The sequence below is a fragment of the Anomaloglossus baeobatrachus genome, chromosome 3 (genome assembly GCF_048569485.1).
Source record: "Anomaloglossus baeobatrachus isolate aAnoBae1 chromosome 3, aAnoBae1.hap1, whole genome shotgun sequence".
Taxonomy (NCBI): Eukaryota; Metazoa; Chordata; class Amphibia; order Anura; family Aromobatidae; genus Anomaloglossus; species Anomaloglossus baeobatrachus.
Window position 1 is genome coordinate 573,708,035 of NC_134355.1, and position 20,231 is coordinate 573,728,265.

A 20,231-nucleotide genomic window follows, 5' to 3' on the forward strand; every position below is an offset into this window, starting at 1 on the left:
AGATGACCATATATATGTAGCGCCCCACGGGGATAGGCGTTTAACCTACTCGTCGCCGGGCTTTCGTCTGTCGCTTGTCACGGGCAACCTAGCCCGTCTCCGTTGCCCCAAGGCATACAAGAGATGTCTGGGGGATAGGATGATGGCTGTAGTAGTGAGGTGTTTGTCGTGACACCACCTGTGGTATGTGGCCAGGGAATAGGCCGCCGCTGCTGTCGCTGTCCTCCGGGGCAGATGTTAGTAGCAGCCAGGGATGGTATCGCTCTCCACAGGTAGAGCAGGCGCCGGGGAGGATGGTGAGGGGAGTAGTAATGGTGGCGGGGAGCGGCAGTATGGGTAATAAAGAGTCATAGTCTATAGCTGCGGTTCCAGATTGTTTACTCACTTCTGTACCATGCCGCTCATCCAGGTAATACTTGCTGTGATGGGCTCCGTCGAACCCGAATCCCTTTAGAGATCAGTCCGGTTTGGTGTTCGGTGGGTTTCTCCTTTGTAACGCTTGTCTGTGGATCCCCTGGCTTGAAGCTACATGGGCACCCGGGGTTTCACGAGATGTACTCTTGTCCCTATATGCAGGTGCCACGGTTCCAATGTGGGGTCTGGCTTGGAACGAGGACCCGGATCCTATATGGCACTGTGATCTCGGGCGCTTTGTGGTCAGGGAGGTTTGAAACCGTCCCTATCCATGCAGATTCTGGAAAACCAACGTGAAGTATGATCTTCCCTAGGGTCCTGCCACCATGTGTGACGTCGGTTCCGTGGGGAGCAGAGATCCCTCTCACTGCCAGCAACCGTTGTGAATGTCTCCTCCTTCCCACCAGAGCACCTGTAGATGTGACTGCTCCATTGCTCTCCTGCTGGAGAACTCCTTAACTGTTCTGTTGGCTCCTGACTCCCCCTGCTGGCTGCACCTCCCCCCTCCCAGGTTCTAAGCTAGTGGGACTGGGGCCCCTGTTGAGGGCATCTGAAAATGCCTCTCTGTCGGCGACCCCTTTATTACCCGACCCTAGCCCAGTCCCCAGTGGGAACAGGGCAACCTAGTGTGTATTTGAGTGTGTAATGTGGTGAAACCGGGACTGATCTTCTTAGGAACCGGGTTTAGCATTACACCCAAATTTGGGTGCAATACTCTGTGGCAACTGAAGCCTCAGGGGCGCCACATATACATCTCGTGTATGTTTTTTGTACCAACAATACTCCACAAGGGAGCGGCTAGATTCCTGTCACATCCCCACCGTAGTCCGCTCCTGCGACTTCTGCTCCGATCGCCAGACAATGCCATGTTCCCACCATGGATAGTGCTGGTGATGGGAGAGGAGTCGGTGCCCGAGGTTCTGCGGAGCACAGGCTCCGCTCAACCCCTAGGCTGGGTTTCCCTGGAACCTGCTGTACCACTGGCTGACTGTAGGTGGCGTGTGTCTCCCGGCTGAAGTGGCCAACATTCACCTGCAGCCTATGGGAAGACACCACACCCTTCTTATTCCCCCTCCTGTCACATGACCACTGCCAGTGATAGTTCTGTTCTCCTGGCTCATGTGCTGTTTGTATTGTGATTCCTGTGCACTGACCTTGCTTGTTGTTTGACTACCCTCCTGCCTGTCGTTTTTGTACCTTGCTGCCAGTTCCGGATTTGACCCCTGCTTTTTCTCCTCACTACGCCCTTACCTGCCGATTCTGTTCCTGTTTTGCATCTCCTGGATTTTGACCCTGCCTGACGACCACGGACTGCAGTCTACCACAGGTAGCGATCTCTGAGGCTCTGTGTAATTCCAAATCCCTGTAAAGGGGTTACAGGGTTGCAGAGTTTTTGGGGTCCTGCTTTGTGAGTGGCTTTTTTCTACATTCCCCTTACAGCCAGTCTGAGTCTGTGGCTCCAATCAGGCATTACAATTCCCCTCATTACTTTTTATTGTAGTTGTGATAATGTAATTAGACATTTCATAGATTTGTTTTGTCGCGGGCGGGGAGGACGCCGCCGCTGCTGCGCTCACTAATGTTCGGGCCCAGCGCTGCTGCGGCTGCTGCTGCTCGGTGGCTCGAGCGGTGGGCCGGATCCGGGGACTCGAGCGGCGCTCCTCGCCCATGAGTGAAAGGGGTGGTTGGTTTTGGGGGATTTAGTCCGTGACACCACCCACGGGTTGTGGTGAAGATAGGCACCACTGCTGCTGGTGACGGGCATCCCGGGAGCGATGGTAGGGAGCAGCTGGGATGTTGTTTTCCCCCTCCGTGGGTAGGGGTTGGCGGTCCCAGGGCCCGGTGGTGTGATGGGGAGGCAGGGTAGGTGAGGTGCAGGGTTGCAGGGACAGCGCGGCGCGGTGCCGGATGGCACGGGTGTACTCACTCAGTAAGAGATGCACAAAGTCCTCAGTAAACCAAATGGCTGGATGGACGGGTCCCGCAGCCGGCTGCAGTGTCTCTCCCCGGACAGGTGATGGCGGCTGTCTTTCCCTGCACCTTTGTGTACTTGTTTGACTACGGTGGATCCCCAACGGTAGTCCGCTCCCTGGTGTACGGATGCCGGAGGAGCCCGTTTGCCCGCAGGAGCTGGCCCTTGGGTCTCTAGCCTTAGGCGGTAGCTGTATACCCTCAGGGTGTGGGTGGTTGCCTTCTGACGGGTCTTTGGCTGTTAGGAAACCCCTGGGGTTCCTGTAACACTCGGATTTGACTGTTGACGGCGACTCCAAGCCTTGTCGGGGTCCGATGGCCCTGCCTGTGTGTGCTGGCTTCACTTCGCTCCCCGGTCGGTACCGGCGGGCCAACGCCCGACCCCGGTCCTACGGTTCCGCGTCGATTCACCACTCCTGCAGATGGCCACCACCGTCTGCCAACCTTGTTGTCAGTGCCTGGGCCACAAACCCAGACACTCTCCACTTGACTCCTCTCACTTTCACCTCCAAACTCTAACTGTCATCTTTTCCCGCCTCCAGGCCTGTGAACTACTCAGTGGGTGGGGCCAACTGCTTGGCTCCGCCCCACCTGGTGTAGACATCAGACCCTGGAGGGAGGCAACAAGGGTTTTGTGTTTGGCTAATGTTACTGTCTGGTGGGGGTGGGGGTGTGTTACCTGTGACGACCTGGCTAGTCCAGGGCGCCACAGTTTGATATACATCACAGAAACGTTATCTAAATATGCAGATAATACAGTGGCATTCACCACATAAAAATCTTTTTCCATATTAAATCCCAGGTGCGATGCAGAAATAAAAGCGGAATTGATAGATGGCATATCAAAGTCAAAGGCGTTACATACTGCATGTATTGGGCATTCTTTGGATGCAACCGATGGCATCAGGGCACCCCAGCGATAAAATGACAAACACAATAGCCATCTTACTTTGAGAATAAGATACTATGACTTACCTCATTGACTTGGGCCTGTGTCTGGAGGAGTCTGCGATTGCTAGTTTGGGGCATGCCGCCTGAGCCTGACCTAAAACATGAAATGATGAAATATACTACTATTATTTTTGCAATTAATAATCAATTGAAGGAGAATGCAACAGCATCTTTCACATTCAATGAGGTTACAAGAATTTGTGACTGTTATAATACCATCTTTTACAAAACTAAATATCCATTCTGAATCCTGGTTTGGGTGGGTATAAAAGGCTTTATAAAACCATAGGCAAGTAAAGGGATTGCACATTTTCTGGAAGGTGAACCTACACCCCCAGTCTCAAGTATTGTAGCCTCTAACATGTTTTCCTCCATAATTACCCAGTATTGAGCTCCATCTGTCACGGGCGGATGAGGGGACGCTGCGCTCTCCCACTGCTCGGGTCCGGCTGCCACTGCTGCTGCGGCTGTTGCTGCTCGGTGGTGGCTCGAGCGGTGGGCCGGATTCCGGGGACTCGAGCGGCGCTCCTCGCCCGTGAGTGAAAAGGGGATGATTTTGATTGATTGTGGGGGATTTAGTTATTGTCCGTGACGCCACCCACGGTTGTGGTGATATTGGTGACACCACCGCTGCTCTAGACGGGGATCCCGGGAGCGGTGACGGGGAGCAGCTTTGTTGTTAGTTCTCCCCTCCGTGGGTAGGGGGTTGGTTGTCCTGGGGCCCGGTGATGGGGTAGGGATGGATGACAGGCGGGTTACAGGGCCTGGTGAGGTGCAGGGTCACGGGGGCCGCGCTGTGCCGCACGGCACGGTGGTACTCACTCAGCCAGTAATTCACACAGAGTCTCTGGTCAAACAAACGGCTGGATGGACGGGTCCCACAGGCGGCTGCGGTGTTTTTTCCCTGACCCCAGGTTGGTAATGTAAGTCCTTTCTTGCACCCGCCGTACGCTCCTCCTGCGCTCCGGTTTCCAGCTGGCTCCCCGATTCAGTACCGGTGGGCCACCGCCCAGCCCCGGCTACCTACGGTTCCACCAGACTGTCTTCCCGGCTCTCGCAGACGGCCACTACCGTCTGCCTGACTGCTGCACGAGGGACCAAGGCTCCAACCTAGGCCCCTGTCTGCTTCTGCCTCTCTGCAGACCTCCTCTCCCTTCCTCTCCTGGACTTGTCTGAACCTGTTTCCTGCCTCAGGCCAGCTAAACTCCTGGGTGGGCGTCTCCATCTCCTGACTCCGCCCACCTGGTGTGTCTGTCTGAGCCCGAGGAAAGGAATCAAGTTTCACTGGGGATGTCTGCTGTGAACTGCTGGGGGTGGGTGTGTGTGTGTTGTTCTCTGTGGCCCCTGGCTTGTCCAGGGCGCCACACATCCATCTTCCCATCATCTCTGACCAGCTTCCCTGTCCATGTTGGGTCAAATGTTTTGGCTATCCTTCCACAAGTTTATCACAATAGTTGGTAGGAATTTGCGCCCATTCCTCCTGACAAAACTGGTGTAACTGAGCCATGTTTGTAGTCCGCTTTGATCACACCTGATTTTCAGCTTTGCCCATAAATTTTCAATCAGATTGAGATCAGGGTTTTTGAAATTTGAACAATTTGAATTCTAAGTATGCATTTTATTACAAACATTGAAAGTTTGGTTGAAGGAAAACAACCAGAAAGCACCTTAGACTGTGTGTACACTTTGCATTTTTATTGCATTTATTTGATGCATTTATGCCAGCAAAGTCAATGAGAATCCTGAAGTGCTATGCTCACATTATTTATGTTTCTTTTGGAGTAATGTAGGCTTCTCTCTGGCAGAGTGGCCTTTCAGACCAGGTTGATACAGTACTCATTTCGCTGTGGATAATGACACAATCTAACCAGCTTCCGCCAGCATGTTCACAAGGTCTTTTGCTTTTGTTCTTGGGCTGATATGCACATGTCTGACCAAAGCACGTTCATCACTGATACACAGAACCCATCTCCTTCCTGAGCGGTATGATGGTTGTACATTTCCATTTTGTTTGTACTTACGCATTATTGTTTGTATTGATGAACGAGGCACCTTCAGGTATCTGTAAATTGCATCCAAAGATCTACCAGACTTGTGCAAATCCACAATTCTCTTCCTGAGATCTTGGCTGATTTCGTTTGGTTTTCCTATGATGCTACACAATCAGTAAGTTTCAGGTGTGCATTTAAATACATCCAAAGGTGTGTCTCTAAAGGATGGTTTAGACACTGCGACATCGCGTCGTTGGTGCGATATGTGGTGATCATTATCGTAGTGAACATTATCGCTACGGCAGTGTCACACGCAAATACCTGTCCTTCAACGTCGCTGTGCCCGCCGAACAATCCCTCTTTCAAGGGGGAGGTGCGTTCGGCGTCACAGCGACGTCACAAAATGGCCGTCCAATAGCAGAGGAGGGTCGGAGATGAGCGGCTGGAACATGCCGCCCACCTCCTTCCTTCCTCATTGCCGTTGGGACGGAGGTAAGGAGATGATCGTCGCTCCTGCGGTGTCACACACAGAGATGTGTGATGCCGCAGGAACAAGAAACAACCTCGCTACGTACGAGACACCGATTTTTGGGAAATGAACGACCTCTCATATACCAACGATTTTTGTCTCTTTTGCGATCGTTTAAGGTCGCTCCTGCCTGTCACACGCTGCGATGTCGCTAGCAATGCCAGATGTGCGTCACAAAAACCGTGACCCCGACGATATATTGTTAGCGATGTCGCAGCGTGTAAATGGCCCTTAAGTAACTCAGATGTTGCCAATAAACCTATCAGAAGCTTCCAAAGACATGACATCATCATATGGACTGTCACATATTGTTTAAAAGCATAATACTCTTATGGGTGCTTTACACGCTGCGACATCGCTAACGATATATCGTCGTGGTCACGTCGTTAGTGACGCACATCCAACGCCGTTAGCGACATCGCAGCGTGTGACACCAAGGAGTGATGATCAACGAGCGCAAAAACGTGAAAAATCGTTGCTCGTTGACACATCGCTCCTTTTCCAAATATCGTTGCTGCTGCAGGTACGATGTTGTTGGTCGTTCCTGCGGCAGCACACATCGCCATGTGTGACACCGCAGGAACGACGAACATCTCCTTACCTGTGTCCACCAGCAATGAGGAAGGAAAAAGATGGGTGGCATGTTCCGGCCGCTTATCTCTGCCCCTCCTCTGCTATTGGACGGCTGCCGTGTGACGTCGCTGTGACGCCGCACGAACCGCCCCCTTAGAAAGGAGGCGGATCGCCGGCCAGAGCAACGTTGCAGGGAAGGTAAGTCCGTGTGATGGGTGTTAGCGATGTTGTGCACCACGGGCAGTGATTTGCCCGTGATGCACAACCGACGGTGGCGTGTACGCTCGCTAGCGATATTGGTACCGATATCGCAGCGTGTAAAGTACCCTTTAGTGTATGTAAAGTAATAAAAATTCCTTGAAACATTCTCTCTCTCTCAGTATTCTGACATTTGGTAAATATAACAATTTTGATTCCTAATTGACCTAAAACAGGAAAGGTTTATTCTCATTTAATGTCAGATAGTGAGAAAAACATGCAGATCTGTCTTAATAAATAGTGTATGTAAACTTCTGGTTTCAACTGTACATATAGAAGCCTATAGAGAAGAAAAGAGCACCAACACCACACAGTTCAGGGGCATCATTAGGTGCACCGAGGGCTGAGATTTCATGAAGTCACATGTAAAAAGACTTCAATTTCTTTTTTTAAGGGCATAATCAAAGATTTTCTGTACTATGAAGGAAACACTAAGGGGTACTTTGCACGTTGTGACATCGTTACTGCGATATCGTTGGGGTCAAATCTAAAGTGACGCACATCCGGCGCCGGTAACGACGTTGCAAGGTGTAAAGCCTAGGAGAGAAGATGAACGAGCGTGAAATAGTCAAAAATCGCTGATCTGTGTCACATCGTTCATTTTCATAATGTCAGTGCATCCGCAGGTACGATGTTGTTTGTCGTTCCTGCAGCTCCACACATCGCTGTGTGTAAACCCGCAGGAAAGACAAACATCTCCCTACCTGCGCCCACCGTCCACCGGCAATTCGGAAGGGAGAAGGTGGGCGGGATGTTTACATTGGCCGACCGCTTAGTGACGTCGCGGTGACGTCGCTGTGACGCCGCACGACCCGCCTCCTTCCTAGCCAGAGCGACGTCGCAGGGCAGGTAAGTGCGTGTGAAGCTGCCGTAGCAATAATGTTCGCTACGGCAGCTATCACAAGATATCGCATGTGCGACGGGGGCGGTGACTATCGCGCTCGGCATCGCTGTCATCGGCTAGTGATGTCGCAGCGTGCAAAGTACCCCTTAAAAACGCGGCTCTATCATCTGCACCAAAAACTCATCAAATAAGGGGGAAAGGCATAAAAAAGCAGCATAAATGCAATAACCAGAGGAGATTGTTATTGAGTTGTTTGGTGCGGACACCTATAGAAAACAAACACACAGTATTTATTTAACGTATGAACATGACCTTACAAATACAAAAAATAAAGATAATTGTGTAGCAAAGCTTATAAAAAAAAATGAGAAAGTTCTGGCTACTACGACTATGAATGAACAAAAAATAAGTCCATAAGTCCCAAATAGCGATGAGCACAACTCACAGATGATGTCGAGCCAGCTCTGGCATATCAAAATCTGTGTTTGGGATGGAAGGTAAGAAAGAGATATGCGGCCTTACGTCCAGCCACCGGGTATCACTGACCTGGACCGGAGTCCTGTGAATCGATGCACTCATCTCTAGTCCCAACCATCCTGGCTACAGCAGGACTGTGCCAGATTTAAGGGCTACACCCTGCAGTGTCGGGTTTCTGCTGAATGTCCCTCACTGCCAATGCCCCTCTGACATCTCCTCTTGCCGGGGAAGAAAGAAATGTCAAATGGGTGTGACATGGGGTATGGCTAGGGGTGGCCAAAACTTTCCGCAGCATGCAAAGAGGGCCAAATAATTTGTCTCTTTTTCTTTTCTTCCCAAATTGGGAGGTATGCTGACAGCCAGTACAGCGCGTACACTACTACAATGCTCCAATGCACAGTTGTGTAACGGTTTTAATTTTTTTCAGTTAATATTTACCAGTATTGTTGGTGGTTTTTTGGTGGTTCACATCTTTCTTTCCTGAGACTCCAACAAGTATTTATTTATTTCCTTCCTTGGTGACCACGGAGTCACCATGATACCTCTGTTGCATGATAATCTTGGTAGGAACTCTCCCTTAATGTTTAGTATCCTAACCTCTTGTTTTCCTTTCTCTATAAATACATTTTGAATGTTACAGACAAAGTTAGTTAATCAGCACATTAATACCGTATGTTTCACACCAACAATTCAACACGCTCAGATTCCTTTATAACACAATTTTACAAGGTGATGATGAATTCATCAGCTCAGCAGGTTTATTTTTAGTGCTTGATAAAAACACATAGGACTTTGAGTATCAGTCTGTCTCTACACCAGCATACAGAAAATACGGTGCTCAATTTTTCTGAGTACAGTGCTCTGCTATGTCCGTCAATCCCGTAGATGCATATTTGACAACTGCTCCATCCACACGGGATATAGAGCCCCTCCCTTTTGATAGGTGGGGTTCCCAGGTTTTAACCCAATTTGATCTTACCTGTGACCACCCATCCATTGGACATAATTCTTTACAAACAGAATACCTACTTTAATTTTAGGCCAGATCATCACCAAAATGAAATAGACATTGTTTAGTCCACTATATGCATAAGAGCAAACAATTAAAGTCCCATAATTAAAGAGGTGGTCTGGCACCTCAAATAAATATCTATCTATACACCCTAACCACTTTGTAATTAGCTTTATTATACATTACCCTACAGTTTCCCCTATCTCGTTAAACACTAAATATATATTTTTTACTTAACTTCCTGTGATGTTTCACTTGAGAGGAGTCTCAAATGTGATGTCACAGGAGGCTGGGGCTGCACTCACTCCCTGTAGTGTCTATCTCCCCTCCTAGAGCAGGATGTCATGAGGGGGAGATACTGCAGTTACTTGCTACAGTTCATTGCATTGCTGCCCTATGAAGATGTCCTGGATCTATGATGGTAAAAACTGTGAGAGATGAATTCAGCACCAGCTTTCTTGTTCTGTCTCTGCCGCTACTGCAGCTTCTAAATTGTAAAAGAAGATTTTGTCAGAGGGTATAGTTAGGCTTGCTTTGCACATTGCGACATCGCAAGCCGATGCTGCGATGTCGCACGCGATAGTCCCCGCCCCCGTCGCAGCAGCAATATCCTTGTGATAGCTGCCGTAGCGAACATTATCGCTACGGCAGCTTCACATGGACTCACCTGTCCTGCGACCGTCACTCTGGCCGGCGACCCGCCTCCTTATTAAGGGGGCGGGTCGTGCGGCGTCACTGCGACGTCACATGGCAGGCGGCAAATAGGAGCAGAGGGGCGGAGATGAGTGGGATGTAAACATCCCGCCCAACTCCTTCCTTCCGCATATCCTACAGAAGCCGCGGTGACGCCGGTAGATGTTCCTCGCTCCTGCGGCTTCACACACAGCGATGTGTGCTGCCGCAGGAACGAGGAACAACATCGGACCGTCGCGTCAGCGCAATTATGGATTACGCCGACGCTGCACCGATGATACGATTATGACGCTTTTGCACTCGTTAATCGTATCATCGAGCCTTTACACACTACGGTGTCGCATGCGATGCCGGAAGTACGTCATTTTCAATTTGACCCCACCGACATCGCACCTGCGATGTCGTAGTGTGCAAAGCCCGCCTTAGAAGCAATAAGTGACACAAGCACCACCCCACAGCTTCTAGCACTACCAACAAATAAATCGTCATCAGGGGGTGGTGCTGGTGTCACTTACTGCTTCAACCACCACCCTCTGAAGACTATTTCACAGTTAAATGCTGCGATGGTGGAGATAGAAGCAGAATACAGCCACTGCAGTCATATCTCCCACAGCTTGTATCACCAGGGATCCAGGACATACAGGAACTGTAGTAAGTAACCACAGTACCCTGATGATGCCTTGTTCAGAGTGAGTGCAGCCCCAGCTTCCTGTGACATCACGTTTGAGACTTTTCTCAAACAAAACATTAGAGAAAGTAAAATTAAAAAAACCACACTTAGGCGGGCTTTGCACGCTGCGACATCAGTAACAATGTGTTACCGATGCTGCAGCGATAGTCCCGCCCCCGTCGCACGTGCAATATCTAGTGAAAGCTGCCGTAGCGATTATTATCGCTACGGCAGCTTTACACGCACATACCTGCCGTGCGACGTCCCTCTGGCCGGCGACCTGCCTCCTTCCTTAGGGGGGCGGGTCGTGTGGCGTCACAGCGACGTCACACGGCAGGCGGCCAATTGAAGTGGAGGGGCGGAGATGAGCAGGATGTAAACATCCCGCCCACCTCCGTCCTTCTCATTGCAGCCGGCGGCAGGTAAGGTGAAGTTCCTCGCTCCTGCGGCTTCATACACAGCGATGTGCGCTGCCGCAGGAACGAGGAACAACATCGCACCTGTCGCTGCACCGGCATTATGGAAATGTCGGAGGCTGCAGCGATGATACGATAACGACGCTTTTGCGCTCGTTCATCGTATCAAAAAGGATTTGCACGTTGCGATATCGACTGCGACGCCGGATGTGCGTCACTTTCGATTTGACCCCACCGACATCGCACGTGCAATGTCGCAACGTGCAAAGCCGCCCTTAGGGATTAGCTACAGTGTTTCTTCGAAAATAAAACAGTTCAATATATTTTTTGGCTCCAAAAGATGCAAAAGGTCTTATTTTCAAGGTCTTATATTTTTTATTGCTGCACATGGTCCCGTTGAGTTGCTGTAACCCACGGAAAATTTACTGTTCTGCGCCGTCTAGTTAAACATATGTTAATGTAAAATGAATATTCACCCCTTTCCCCGCCCACCCCTGTATGCAGGTGTCAATGATTGTGTACAGTCACACTGCTGTATTACTGACCCAGTAATGCAAAATGAATATTCACCTCTTGCCCCACCCACCCCTCTGTGCTGGCATCAGTGATTGGGTGCAGACAGACGGTCGCATCGCAATCCTCGGACTGACCTAAGCATGACAGCTGCATAGAAATACATGCTGTTATGGTTGTGTCAGGAGAGCCGGCGGCCAGTCCGAAGATGTGATCCTCAGGCAGTAATATGTCAGTCTGACTGCACACAATCATTGACGCTGGCATAGAGGAGTGGGCAAGGGAAAGGATAAATATTCATTTTGCATTAACAGACGTTTAATCAGCTGACACACGACTATAAATTGTCCGGGGCTTACAACAACACAATACGGCAAAATACAGCAATAAGTTACATATCCTGATAGTATCCTGAAATAGGGCTTGGACAGCTCTATCAGCATGGTAAACATTAACCAGGGCTTATTTTTGGAGTAGGGCTTACATTTTAAGCATACTCCAAAAAAGCGAAAAAATCCTGCTAGGGCTTATTTTCTGGGTAGGGCTTATTTTTAGGGAAACACAGTAGATAGGCAGAAGTTAAATTTGCATGCTTGGCTCAGCTGAACATAGATGTTTATTTCACTGGGAAGTGGGAGATATATCACTGGCAGAGAGCTCTGACAGTGGTTTTTCTCTATCAGAAGAAATGTCAGACGTCCTAAAATCAATAAATCCATCTGCCTTCGGGCTGTTGTCATATAGCATTTTCTAATGTACACTGTGTTTGGAGACCAGATGGCAGCTGCCTGTATGAGCATAAAAGCATGTGGATCCCCTTTTAGCCAGAACATAGTCTTTCTAAGGCCTCTTTCACATGTCCGTGAAAAACACACACGTTTTGCACAGTACGTGGTGCAAGTGCGGGTGTCCGGGTGTTCAGCGTGTGCTGTCAGAGTACTACATGTGACATCCACATAGCACACAGAATGAATTTTTATACTTACTTGTCCATGGTGCTGATGTCTCCAGCATTGCTGCTACTTCCGTCCTCAGTGCAGTGAATACGGCGATGAGCATAATGAGTGGGGGTCGGAAGCAAGTGACAGCAGCAGTAGAGACATCAGTGCTGGAGAAGGTGAGTGTAGAAATTCCTTTTATTTCACAGAAACATGGTTTTCACACTGTCACACTGATCACATCAGTCTGAGGGCCGTGTGACACCCTTGCTGCTGGAGAAAAACAGACACACATATGCTCCACACGGTCACACGGTCCATGGGCAAACACGCACGTGTGCACAAACCCATTAATTTAATGGGTCTACGTGTGCCCGTGTCTCCGGTACACGTGAAAACAGATGTCAAACGCACCGGAGATACAGATGTGTGAAGGGGGCCTAAAGTTGAGCTGTGCGTGTAAGCCTGGCAACTCTTAATAAAACATTCTAGCAATTCTGTTTAGCAGGTCCCTATATAAACTCTGGCCTTCATCCTTAAACTCCTATGCAGTAAACTGGACTTACACAGGGCCCCCTAGATTACATCCACAGAGTGGGTGCTGGTCAGAGGAGTGGGCTGGTAGAGGAGAGTCAGTAATAGAGTTGGGTCAGAGTACACTGATAACTGACAGCAGTTGGGAGTTTAAATAGGGAGTGGCCCCACCCAAGTCTTAAAGTGGAGAACTAATTACAACTGATAATAAGTAATACGCAGCAGTTACACACAAATTCCATGGCTAGGCAGCATCACAAATCCCAGCTTGTTTAACTGCGAGGCCACCTAGCGACTGACAGAAGTTGCAGGATTCGCTCTTTCTCAATCCAAAATATTCCTCAATACGTTATAAATCTGGTCTCTAGGGTTCAGGATACTTTGCATGTTAGAAATCATGACTAGGGTATTGAAAAGTGTCTACGGTTCTAATATATAACGACTTAATGCAGAGTGATGATGCAATATACATGGCCACAGCAGCCTTTATTAAATACAACATGTAAATGAACACAATAAAACACACGTCATTTTCCTGAGAAGATCCTGGATGGCCCACCAAGCCATCATGGTACTGGTCAAATAACAATTTCCTGTTCCCCGAAATCCGCTCCAGCGGGAACTAACCACATATAACAAAGAAAGGTCACCATATCCCTGATGTAACCCCCGGCTCAATATAAAGGGCCATCCCTAACCTCCTCACCTCCAAAACGAGTGGGAACAAACCATTTCACCTGAGAATACAGCCAAACCTTAACTGCCTTAGGCTATGTGCGCACTTTGCAGTTCTATTCTGCAGCGTGTAAGTCACTGCGTGTGCGTCTCAGAACGCAGCCGAAAAAGCTGCGTTCTGAGACGCATTCGGCACAACGCAAAGTGCGGACATTCCTGGAGAGAATTCATGCATTCTGGATGCTTTCTCTGCCATAGACAGAGTGGAAAAAGCATCCAGAATGCACATTTTTCACAGTACGCACCCACTCGGCTCTGCAGCATCCCCATAGACTTACAGCAGAGCGGAGTGGGACCGCACTGTCACTGTCATGGCTGGCTGCGAGACACTGCCGCGCGATCAGAATGAACTCGGATGAACTTCACCCGACTTCATTGTGATCGCGCAGCTCTGTGCGTGTGCTGCAGCTTTATTTGCGGTCACACGTGAAGGACTCACCTGTGATCGCAAATCCCCTGAGTGACTGCAGTGAGCCACGTGATCAGCTGTGCTTTCACTCAGGTTACTCGTGGTCACAGCTGCAGTCCTCCACCTGAGAGCGGTGGCCACGAGTAACCTCAGTGACAGCACAGCTGATCGCGCGACTCACTTCAGTTGCTGCATGGAGCTCACAGGACCGGCGATGTTCTACTGCCGCTCCTGTCAGCTTCCGATGTAGCAGAGCTGGAAGCATCGTGGGACCTTGCGTGGATTACGTCGGACCTGGAGGTGTTTTTGAGGGATTAATAACGTGGTGAAAGAGGGTGTTTTTTGTCTTTCATTACAAATAAAGGATTTTTTGGATATGTGTGTTTATTTACTTTAACTTACAGGTTCATCATGGACGGTATCTCGGGGAGACGCCTGCCATGATTAACCTAGGACTTAGTGGCAGCTATGGGTTGCTGCCATTAACTCCTTATTACCCCGTTTGCCACCGCACCAGGGCAATTCGGGATGAGCCGGTGAAGTCCCGGGACTGTCGCATCTAATGGATCGGCAATTCCGGGCGGCTGCTGGCTGATATTGTTAGGCTGAGGGGCTCTCCATAATGTGGAGCTCCCCATCCTGAGAATACCAGCCTTCAGCCATATGGCTTTACCCTGGCTGGTATCCAAATGGGGGGGGACCGCACGTCATTTTTTTTCCCATTTATTTATTTTACTGCTCGATATAGACACTTCCACTGGGGGCTGTGATTGGTTGCAGTGAGACAGCTGTCACTCAGCATGGGGGCGTGTCTGACTGCAACCAATCATAGGCGCCGGTGGGTGGGGGAAGCAAGGAATACGTGATGGATTAATGAGCGGCCGGCATTTTCAAAAGAGAAAAAGCTGCCACAGTGTGAACGCCGTGCTGCGCAGAGCCGGTGATCGTGGATCGGTGAGTATGAGAGAGGGGGTGGGAGGGAGAGACCGACATGGACAGAGAGAGAGATAAAGACATAGAGAGAGACCGACCGACAGCCAGACCGACCGACAGACCGACCGACAGAGAGAGAAAGACGAAAGACCTGCCTTTGTTATGTTAAATAAAAACATGTGGATCGCAATAATAATGCAATCCAAGCGCACTGCTTAACATTTTGCCAGCGATTTTCTACAACTCATTGATTTCAATGGGTGTAGAACGCAGCCAAAATGGCAAAAACAATTGACATGCTGCTTCTTTGAACGCAGAGTTTTTGCCCAAAATTATGCAAATTAAACGCAGCGTTTCGAAACGCAAAGTGGGGGCAAGAAATTCACATTTTCTATAGACTTTGCTGGAAAATCAAAACGCATTCCTTTTGGCATGAAAATGCTGCAGTTCAAAACGGACCTAAAATGCAGCTGAAAAGCAGGTGGAAACGGAAAGTGCGGACATAGCCTTAGCCACACCTTCTCTTAGGTTCAATCACAAGAGTTCCAAACCCACCTCAGTCATGTGTACCCCATTTTTTCTAAAAAAAAATAATCCACATGAATCTCCAGCTCTCTGTAACGAACCACCAAGCCACCATTACTCGTAACAAAGCTGGATACTGTTCTATTCACCCACCCCCTGGCTTTATCAAACAAATGAGCATTACACCAAGTGATGAGCGGAAATCTCCAACCATAGCAAAATATTTGGAAATAAAGACCGGGTGCAAAACAAGTCGAGTTTAATAACCTTTATTAAGTCCCTGGATGACCTGATTCTAGGATCATTACCCCCCACATGCAACACCAGCACATCTGGGGCCCTATCCAATGAGAATAATAATACAACTGGAGGAGAACCCCTCCCCTTAACATGCTGCCAATCCCAATCCAACATTCTCTCACCTTGTTCCTGTACAGTCCTAGTAATCTTTCCTCCAATCGTAGGTCTGCTCTTATAGCCCTCCAAAACATGAATGAATACCCTACAATCCATAATAAGCAACTATCTGAATGGGTAGGAGGGAGAAGAAACAATCAGAGCATGAATTTATAAACAAAAACTGCCCTAATCCTGTATCTCTTCACATATGCAGCCGAACATAAGACCTTGATCTACTTGACTTCCAACAGTCAATTTGCTTACTAACAGTTTCACCTAAACCCCATTTTGCTGCCTCAGTAGCAGCACCAATTCTAAAGAAGTGATATGCAGACTTCTCAAAGTTCAGCAAAACGTCCCAGTACGTTATGAAAAACTGCAACATTCTGAAATTTGAATAGAGCCTTTACATTCCTATGAATCAAAAATTAACCATTTCCCACATTTGGTCTAGAAGCTATGCAGATCCCAACACATTGAACTGGACCTATAATAGAATTAGGTCTTCGAAATAAAATTACTTGTTTGTAGTGATAGGCGAACTCACAGATATCTAGGATTAAGTCTAAATGGTGCTTTACACGCTAGCGATTGCTAGTGTCGCGGGCGGAGGAGGGGACGCTGCGCTCTCCCACTGCTCAGGTCCGGCTGCCTCTGCTGCTGCGGCCTGCTGCTGTTCGGTGGCTCGAGCGATGGGCCGGATCCCGGGGACTCGAGCGGCGCTCCTCGCCCGTGAGTGAAAGGGGTTTGGTTTTTGGGATAGTTTATTGTCCGTGACGCCACCCACGGTTGTGGTGATTGTAGGAACACCACCGCTGCTCTGTATGGGAATCCCGGGAGCGGTGACAGGGAGCAGCAAAGTTGTTAGTTCTCCCCTCCGTGGGTAGGGGGTGGTTGTCCCGGGGCCCAGTGATGAGTTGGAGGATGAGGGATGGCAGGGCCGGTGCAGGGCTTGGTGGGGTGCAGGGACGCGGGGGCAGCGCTGTGCCTCACGGCACTGTGGTACTCACTCAGCCTGAGACGGTGACACAGTTCTCGGTAAAACACACGGCTGGAAAGACGGTTCCCACAGACGGCTGCTGTTGCTTTTCTCTGGTAGCTGACGGTGACGGTCCCTTTTCCTGTACCTAAGTCTATGTTGGTAGCGATGGGTTCCCACCGGTAACCCGCTCCCCGGCTTGGATATGTGCCGGAGGAGCCCCTCTTTGCCCGCAGGCGCTGGCCCTGAGAAACTGGTGCCTTGGCGGTGGTGGTGTCTCTCTCTAACGGTCGGACTGTTGCCTTCAATCGGGACTTGGTTGTTGGGAGACCCAGAGGTCCCCTTCACTGACGGATTTGGCAAATTCACAGCGACTCCTAGCCTTGCCGGGATCCGAAAGGCCCCTGCTAATGGTGCTGGCTTCTCTTCGTATACCGCTCCGGTACCGCCGGGCCACCACCCGTCCACGGTCCTTTCGGCAACCTCCAAGTAGCCTCTCCTGCAGACAGTCACCGCCGTCTGCTGACCTTGCTGTTCTCAGTCCGGGGCACACACCCGGACCAACTTCAGGCTTTCTCAACTGTCACTTTCTCTGTCACTACTCTCACTGTCCTCCTTCTCCTTCCTCTCTTGCTCCTCTACCACTTCACTGTTTACTCCTTCACTTCCACTCCCTATCTCTCCCTAAACTGATCTCTCCTCTCACTTCCTCCTCCAAACTCTAACTGCCTGTGTTTTCCTGCCTCCAGGGCTGTGAACTCCTCGGTGGGCGGAGCCAACCACCTGGCCCACCCCCTGGTGTGGACATCAGCCCCTGGAGGAGGGCAACAAGGATTTTTGTGTAGCTTTGGTGTACCTATCCGGGGTGTAGGGTGTGGTGGTGTTATGACCTGTGACCCCTGGCTTGCCCAGGGCTTCACACTAGTGATGTCGAGCGCAATAGCACCCGCCCCCGTCGTTCGTGCAACATTTGGTGCTCGCTGCCGTAGTGAACATTATCGCTTCGGCAGCGTCACGTGCACATACCTTGTCAGCGACGTCGCTGTTACCGCTGAACAATCCCTCCCTCAAGGGGGAGGTGCGTTTGGCGTCATAGCGACGTCACTGCGGCGTCACTAAGCGGCCAGCCAATAGAAGCGGAGGGGCGGAGATGAGCGGGACGTAACATCCCGCCCACCTCCTTCCTTCCGCATTGCTGGTGGACGCAGGTTAGGAGATGTTCGTCGTTCCTGCGGTGTCACACATATCGATGTGTGATGCCGCAGGAACGACGAACATCGTATCTGTGGCAGCAGCAATATTAAGGAAAGGAGTGGCATGTCAACGATCACCGTTTTTGAACGATTTTGCGATCGTTGATCGTCGCTCCTTGGTGTCACATGCTGCGATGTCGCTACCGGCGTCGGATGTGCGTCACTAACGACATGACCCTGACGATATATCGGTAGCGGCGATGTCGCAGCTTGTAAAGCACCCTTAAGTCTCTAAACATTGTGGTACAAGGGATAGGGGGATAGTAACGGCGCGCTATACTTACTGAGACTCCGGCATGGCTGTACACTGCTCCAGCGGCTGCCCATTCACTTCCGGGGCCGTGCATTAGGCTCATGTATATGCACTGCTTTCCCCGCCCACTGGCAACCGTGATTTGTTGCAGTCAGACACACCCTCACCCTGAGTAACAGCAAAAAATACACCATATTATTAACCCCATAAACAGCCCTGCAGGTTCGATGTAATCCACAAGTTTGTCTATCGCCACCAACGGGTGGACACATGCAGACTTCAGGTTGTTAGGGCAAAAAAAACAGCACATTCAACATAACAGGCTTTCTAAAACCAAACATAAAACCATCCTTCAACAATTCTGCTGCAATTCTATCCAGATAATCCCTTAGATATGGCAGCATCGCCTTGATTCTCACCGGTGTCCGCACCTTTCTGGTAAGTTTCACCAGAACGCTCTTTTGATTTCTAAAAGCACTTTGATTGTGTGTGGCTTCTGCTATGCTTAAAACGACAGATAGAGCCATGTCGGCATTGTTTGTCATTAAACTGCCACCAACAAGCTGGCCTCTGATTGGTTGAAGGTGTGACCCTGTAGTCGAACCCCCAGCCCCCGAAGAAAATGGCTGTGGAGTCAAACAAGCAAAGCCACCAAAAACCCAATGCTTCACCTATGCAGTCGATATACTGTAACAAAACAATGGCAGACAATTCTGAGGGGCCTTCTCCCTCCATCACACTGCTTAAAATAACAAAGGTTTGTAGCCTTTTGAAAAAGTCTGGGATATCAAACGATAACACCTTTTTTCTTCCTCTTCTTTATTACTCTCGTCTGGTTTAATTTTATCCAGATTAAATTTTGCCAAGGAGAGAAGGGAAAAAATTTCCATATACTCATCTTTCCAAATTTTTTCCCTTTTTTCCTGTTTCAAATGAGGCCCCAAAGGGCCATCAAAGCAGACATAAACCTCTCCCCGAGCTACATCATCTAACCTAATCCTAGGGCCCGCAGACCTTATGGAGGCCACTGCACTCGAAACCGATGTACCTGATACTGACGGGCCTGGAACTGACACACTAGACACCAGTGCCAGGGAGTGGATGCATCGCTTTCCCTATCCCCTACCCAAGCATTTACTGGGCTAACCTAATGTAATGAAGAAAAAACAAAAAAGCCAGCACTAAATGTGCACTACAGCACTAAAAATTCCAACTGTACATATTATAAATTTGAGATTTTTGGCAAAAAATTGCAATTTCTTGAGCTACCCCGCCACGTCACAGCAAATCTCTTTTGGGCAGTCCTACCCTAAAATATTTTTATAAAATGTGCCAGACCGCCTCTAAAATTAAATAGTAGAACTCCTCTTAGCAGTAGTTACTTGGTCTTTTTCAATCCTGTACCCATAACTGAGTCATGGCTGTGGGCGGGACAGGTCCAAGCAAATGCTGCATGAAGTAAATAGCCTGTGGACAGGGCCTGATGACTGAATGTGAACAGCCACCAACCACCAAAATCTAGACAGGTGGAATACATCCCACATTGGGGTGCATAGCGAGGTGGGGGGCAGCCACCGACAAATTCAATGAAGAAAAACAAAAAAGCCAGCACTAAATGTGCACTACAGCACTAAAATTTCCAACTGTACTGTATATTTTAGTGTAGGACTGCCCCAAAGAGATTTGCCGTGATGTGGCGGGGTAGCTCAAGAAATTGCAATTTTTTTTGCCAAAAATCTCAAATTTTATAATAAGTACAGTTTGGAATTTTTAGTCCTAAAGTACACATTTAGTACTGGCTTTTTCTTGTTTTTTTTTTAACCTAATGTAATGCCTGCATCCCTGCACATTTTCTCACTCTTCTACCAGCAGGGACTCTGACATGCTCATTATCCTGGCGCATTGTAGTGTCCTCTCCTCCAGCAGTGACTTCCTGCTCCCGGGTACTGCGTACGCCGTGC

General features: G+C 49.3%; 1 protein-coding gene across 1 annotated transcript in view; it reads right to left on the reverse strand.

Annotated features, from left to right (window-relative positions):
- LOC142295586 (vesicle-associated membrane protein 1-like) overlaps positions 1 to 20,231 on the reverse strand; it is an 80,267-nt gene that overhangs the window by 34,722 nt on the left and 25,314 nt on the right. The window contains exon 2 of the mRNA XM_075338691.1: positions 3,361 to 3,430. Coding sequence (XP_075194806.1) covers positions 3,361 to 3,430 — 70 coding nt within the window. The remainder of the gene's footprint in view (positions 1 to 3,360; positions 3,431 to 20,231) is intronic.